Genomic DNA, 6,861 nt, shown 5'->3' with positions numbered 1-6,861 from the left:
CCAAGACTATACCAATACACCATTACTTCTGAGTGTCAGCAAAGGGCTGGAAAAGGTGAAGGTCAGAACATTGGATGTACCTCTCGCACGTTAAACCACAACTGTTGAGAGTGTATTCAGAGGCCATAGCCATGAAACTAGTAATCTTTCTGCAAAGTTAAAAGTATGGGTTCGATTTACCATATGTAAGCCAAATGATGGTCATGACTATTTCAAATGAATCTATTCAAATTCGCACTTTATTTGTATACAAAAAATCCCATACCGTGGATCTGAAACAAACAAATACTTCTCAGGACGATGAGATTTACAACAAAATGCAATGCAAGTTAGATGTTAAAAGTAATGCTACATTTACTCTCACTTCTTTATACCTATTTCGCATCCCTTCTTTATAAGCTTACTTTTAAAACTTTCATTGGATATAAGAAAAATCTTTATTGGATTTTTGTTCAAAAATAATTTAAAAAGCCGCAAGTGTGAAGAAATTGGTGCAAATCTGACTCCAAAAGTAACCAAACCTATCCCTAAAACATCAAGAGAGCTGCTTTTAAAGAGACTGTGGCCCCGTATAAGATATTGACATCTCAACTTAATACAACTTAAGAAAAGGAAAACAAACACAACATATCACATCTATATATATGTGCAGTGAAATTTTTTAATTTTTAATAAATTTGGATGGGATTGAATGTGTTTGTTTTCTTCTCTTAAATTGTGATAAGCTGAGGTCGCAATTTCTCATTGGAGGACGTCAAATGATGGGTTTATGACACAACCCATGAGTCCCATTTAAGTTACTTTCAAACAGTATACAGATAAAGTGAAACCCCAACCAAGAACAGCAATCACATAGCACCAAGAACAGTGTCACGGAACACAGTGGCACGCCACCCCAAGTCGTTCTAATGCAAACCTGAAACCCCAACCACTAATCTCCCCTATTAATCTCCACGCAACCCCACCAAATCATCCTTAAGAAAATAACTACAAGACACTATAATATAACATCTGAGAATCATTTTCCCATAAACAACAATAAAAGAGAAGGCTTTGAGAAGCTAAAAAGGGTGCAAATAAGTCAAGAGGGGACATAAAGATCAAACCCCATCACTCCCTGCCTTAGCTGTCACTATTGCTGATGCCTGTAACACCGCCATTAAAATTACCATTGTTGTCATCAGCTGCGCTGTTTTGCGTGAGCTTCTCCTTTTTGGAGGAGCCCTTGACCGGGTATTTAAGAGCATTGAGCTCTATCTTACGAAGAGCAGCTTCACCAAGATCAACGCCACATATGTCAGAAAGCCTGACAAGGTAGAGCAAGACGTCTGACAGTTCTTCACCCAGGTGTTGCTTCTCTTCGTCTTTCCAATCAGGCAGTCCTCTTGGAACCTCCCCTTTCCACTGAAATATCTCGGACAGCTCTCCCACTTCTCCCACCTGAAACTCACAAGCACACCCAGATGCACCAAAACAAAAAAGTAAAGCAGACGATTGACAATGAAACCTCAATTATATACCTTTCTTTCCGAGTAAGGCGAATGGGGGGGGTCTTGTTATCACATGAAACAACTAGTACACATAACATAACAATTAACAAACATTCTTTCCTGTACACCTATGAATTCATGCCCTACAAACGCCATCTTAAACCTACTTTGATCGATTCCTAGGCACTTGATAAAGTGATTCAAAAGATCAGCAGAGATATGAGCATATATATAAACAATCAAACAATAGAAGCGAACGCAGTTTCTTTCAGTTACAATATTGAGATTTCGCTAGGAAGCTGGATTTTTATATTCTATATGACCAAAACTTGGTATTGGGCTTCAAGTAAACAGATACATTTTTTTAATGCTAATAGAACTGCCAGGATCTCCAAAGGGTCCTTTAAGTCAATATACATATGGGTATGTGAGAATATTAAAATAATAAAATGGTTGGAAAGGAAGACATCGCCCATGGTGGATCAGAGTATTCCACTTTTTTCCTGCCACTTTTTCGTCTCGAAGCTGAATACAAGAATTATATATACACATATATAAATCGTAATAATAATGGGTTTATGGGATTAATGCCAAAAGGCATGTGGAAACAGCATTTAAGTGAGAGAGTTGCCGTTGATCCATTGGTCTCCAAGTTCTTTTTCTTTCTTTCTTTTCTTGTCATTTTCTTCCCTAATGAATTTCTATCAGAAAGTTACTTGCTAGTATGATTTATTAATTTATTTCCATATCACAGAGCAAAAGGAGTTGAATCTCCAAAACATGTATTCCTAGCCAAAACACCATGAAGGATGCAAGACAAAAACCATCAGAGGTGAAAAAATTAATTACCATAGCCAAAAGGAGATTTCTAGGGCTATGAAACTGATCCCAGTCCCTTTCCTTTGCAAACTCCGCCATTCTCCTCTTCAACTCTTCGAGACTAACCCCTGTCATTCTTCGCGGGAAAACTCCTCTTTCGTTTCCTTTTCCCGGTGCCTTGCAACGAAACTGGCCGGATAAGAATTAAGAAGCAATTACGTAAATCCCTGCCTTTTTTCAACCGGGGCTCCCCTACCGGGTATTGCCTGTCCCTGGTACCGCTTTCGTCTTTTTTGTGTCGGTCACGTATCTCTCACGTCAACATGTTTCACGTTTTAGAGATTTGTTGAAATCAGTTAAAAAAAAAGAGATTTGTTGAAATCTTTAAATTTGGACTATTCTATTTTTAAAAATTCTATTTTATTAATAATTAATATTGACGTGAAATTTTAATTTCTAATTTTAAAAAATAATTAAAATTTTAAAATATTAATAATAAAATATGAATAATGTTATAAATTGTAGAGAAATGATAGAATTTATTATTTTTTAACAATTTTGTAACCATCTCTATAGTAAATGAATTAATCTATCATTCTCTTACTTTAAGGGTAGTTCAATGACCAAAAAAAATTTAAAAGTAGTCAAGGCATAAACTAGGGCGTAAGTTCAAATTTTCGCAATAAAAAATTTCTACGTATGTATGATTAGTATTACTCGCATTAGATTTTCATTGATGCTCTGGTGTTGTTCGTTTATGTTATGGCTTAGTCGAACTTGAAGGAGCACTTGCGGTTTTCACCGTCTAAACCTCTCCTATACGACTATAAGCAGATAAAAAAAGATACTATAAAAATCTACTATTGAATTTGTGTGATAGAAAAATATTTACGTGAATCATTTGTCTAAATTAAATTTTTATGATAAATGATATAATTCATTATTTTTCAACAATCTTTTGACTATCTCTATAGTGTGAATAGATAAATCCACCATTTAATTAGTGTGGGGTTCACATGAGTTCACAAATCTAATAATTAATCTATTAAATTTATAAAAAAATATATATATGATTTTTATCTTATTACTATTCTATAATGGGCAGTTTCAGTTAATTCTTTAAATCATTCTTTGTTAAAAATAAATTAATAATTTGTATTTTTTTTACCATGTTAGGGGAGAGAAAAGGGAAAGAAATATTTGAACTAATGACTTTGTAAATTCCCTCTCCTGATTTTTTCACATTTTAATAGAAAAATAAAATGTGGTATATCTTATTTCTTGTAAAATATTCTAAAAATCCCATTAAAGTCCTCAACTAACTTGGCACTTGAACGGACCAGCTGTTCAACTTTTTGGGAAACCGGAAACATATACACTTGCATGTGTTGTGCGGACTCTGCCGAGCGAACACGGACCGTTGGATGCATCGGAATTTTGTTGAAGAATTTGAGCCTGGTTTAAGGCGCAAAGAGAGGGATCGAATTTCTCCCACCGGATAATATTTGCCAGTTGTCAGAGGGACCATGACGTCAGCACACACGGGCCACCTTTTTTTTTTTTTTTTTTTTTATAACCACTTTAGTTGACCACTCGTCGTCTGCCATAATTTTTTCCTGTCCCCTTTTTGGGGCAAATGGTATTTAATACCATTTAATTCACCGGAGAAGAGAAATAAATCATTTAATTGTTCCTTCTTCTTTTCTTTTCTTCTTTTTTTTTCTTCTGATTTTTTGAATATCATGAAATTGTTTAGTGGATGTGGGAGAAGGAAATGTTATGCTCGAAGAATTGTTATTTTGCCGAGTGAAACGAAAATGATTTATTTTATAGTTAAGATGTTGTTTTATTTTTAAAAATATTACACACACTATCACTATCATTTATAATGCATATTTTTTAAGGATACATTAAAAATTATTATTGTATATAAAATTTAATAGTGATTTATCTTAAATCTTATGATAATTTTTAATGCTACATATGATTTGACATACCCCGAACTTTGAAACATCTCAATTTGGACTCCTGAACTTTCAATTGTAGTTAATTTATCTAATTTTGTCAATTTTTTACGTTAAAACTCATAAAAAGACAAAATTACCCTCTAATTTTCTTTTTATTAAAAAAAAAAAATGAAAAAAAAAAAAAGGGTCACAAGGTGGTCCAACCGTGGGACACCTTGTTAATTTTTTTTTTATAATATTTTTTATTTTTAATTTAAAATTAATGGTAAATTTGAAATTTTATGAAAAAATTAAGGGTATAAATATTATTGTCTCACTTTTAACGTTTAAAATCTGACAGAGAAGTTTAAATTTTTTAAAAGGTTCAAATTAACTGTAATTAAAAGTTTAGGGTCTCAAACTAATATGTTTCAAAATTTGAAAGTACGTCAAAACACATGATAATTCAAAAATTTAAAGTAAATTTTCTCCTACTTTATATAACATTAATCAATTTTCTCTATATATGTTTTTCTCTTATAACTTCCTCAAACACACCCATATCTCTCTTTATTTGCCGGCCCCTTTTTGAAAGTTGCATTTATCACTAAAGTTGATGCGATACGGTTTCACAGCTAAATTTCTCATTTTTATCAACAAGACATCACGTGGTACATGTCCGGCGCATAACCAGGCAACCCTACCACTGCAGAAACTATACTGGCTCTGCAGGCAATCATCTTTTACGAAAAGGTTATGCTATGCTAGTTATCAGAGCCATTGACATGAAGGATCGTACCTCAGCTCCTATGGGCATTTCATAGAAAGCATAAAACTTTAATCATGTGGGTTGGAGAAAGTCAGCTTTAACCACGTGTGTAGGGATGCCAATAATGATGTTCATCTAGAAGATATCCCAGCAAGCCGTGGTGATATTGTAAAGGGGAAACAGCCTCTCCTTCTCGAATGATCTTTTGAATCGTTATGTTTTTGTTTTTGTTTTTTTGTTTTTTTTGTTTTGTTGAGATAATGAATATCATTCTATTCTTAAAAAAGAAATAAGTGGATAAAATACAAGTAATTGTTGAAAATATAGCATTTCTCTTTCCAATATACTGAATTATCTACCTACCTTCTCATAAATAACACTTTAATAATTGAGTTGCACAGATGGGGGATGCTACACAAAATGCTCGTCTTTAATTAATGTCACTGATATTGAAGATTAAAGAATACGCCCATCGCCAGCCCCAAACTCCCAACTATAACAATTAATGCTGTCGCCACATGTCATCAAATTGAGGATTAGGATTGGAATGTAAATATAGGCGTAATTACCTTTTGTCATAATGAATTACAGAACCTTGCTACTTTCCTTATCAACTATCAATTATAAAATTTGACCACATCAAACTATCATCTTATGACAAAAAGTCCAATTCTGTCAATCAAAATGATTAAAATTGACGATCAACGGTCATGTGCAAGTCATATGTCATTTTTAATTTTTTTTTTTTTTTTTTTTTTTTCACTTTTGCCCTCACTCCAATTTTTTTCTTACATTTTTTTTTCTTTTGGGTTTAGGAGGGTACCACATGTCATCAAATTGAGGATTAGGATTGAAATGTAAATATATATAAGAGCATTCTTAGCAGGTTCACCAAAATAACTAAAAATATATTTTTGATTATTTCAACAACTCATTTTTTTAGAGCACCCACAGCTGCATCATTTTTTTAACAATCAACTTTTGCTAGTTTATTTAAATATTATTTTTCAAAGATTTGTTTATTCTTAAAAAAAAAAAATAGAGAAACGAAAAGCAAAAAAAAAAATAGAGAAATAAGTTGTTTAATGAACAAGTGAGTGAAGAGTAATTTAAGTTGTTTAATGAACAAGTGAGTAAAGAGTAATTTTTATATTTTGTGAGTAGTGTTCACTTCATTTTTTTTTTTCTTTTTCTTTTTGTTAAAGTAAATTGGAGATTTAAGTTACTTTTATTAAATTACCCCACCAAAATAACAAAAATCACACCAAAATAACCAAAAAAATGATTTTGGTAAGACTGCAATGAGTGCTTTAATCTAGATGCAGACTGGGTGGGCAATTGCCACCTGCCAATTTTGAATATTTTTTCCTTATTAAATATGCTTAAAATAAAAATTTAGGCCGAAAGTTATTAGTTCGGCCCAAGCCCATTAAAAGCGGTCCAAATTTTGGTCTTTATGGTGTAATGTTTATGTCAGATAAGTTTTATTAATACACTTTACATTTAGAGATTAAATTGAAAATTGAATATATTAAAAAATAATTAATTTTTATTTTGTTTATATTTTTTTTAATATTGAATGAATACTAATTTTAATTTTATATATATTAATTTAGTCTTTAATTGTAATATATTTCTCATCAATTATTTGATTCTCTATTTAAATATATTTTAATTTATGCTTTGCTCATCAACTCTTTTTTTTTTTTTTTAATTAATGAGTAATAAACGATTTAACGGTGAATATAGTGAAATGAATCCTCCCAAATTGATAGATACGAGTCCTGATGCTGATTTAAGACTATAGAATTTCTCTAATCAAGTCTTAAGATTCAAG

At 31.9% G+C, this 6,861-nt stretch overlaps 1 protein-coding gene across 1 annotated transcript; it reads right to left on the bottom strand.

Annotated features, from left to right (window-relative positions):
* Nucleotides 1–824: 824 nt before the first annotated feature.
* On the bottom strand, nucleotides 825–2,621 carry LOC132177807 (uncharacterized). The gene is made up of 2 exons (XM_059590268.1): nucleotides 2,340–2,621; nucleotides 825–1,440 (listed from the first exon to the last, which is right to left on the bottom strand). Exons 1-2 carry the CDS (start codon nucleotides 2,442–2,444, stop codon nucleotides 1,123–1,125), a joined length of 423 nt encoding a protein of 140 aa, XP_059446251.1. The 5' UTR covers nucleotides 2,445–2,621; the 3' UTR covers nucleotides 825–1,122.
* Nucleotides 2,622–6,861: the final 4,240 nt, after the last annotated feature.

This window comes from Corylus avellana, chromosome ca4, assembly GCF_901000735.1.
Source record: "Corylus avellana chromosome ca4, CavTom2PMs-1.0".
Taxonomy (NCBI): domain Eukaryota; kingdom Viridiplantae; phylum Streptophyta; class Magnoliopsida; order Fagales; family Betulaceae; genus Corylus; species Corylus avellana.
The sequence above is the reverse complement of the archived record's forward strand: the minus strand, read 5'-3'. Positions and strand labels throughout refer to the sequence as shown.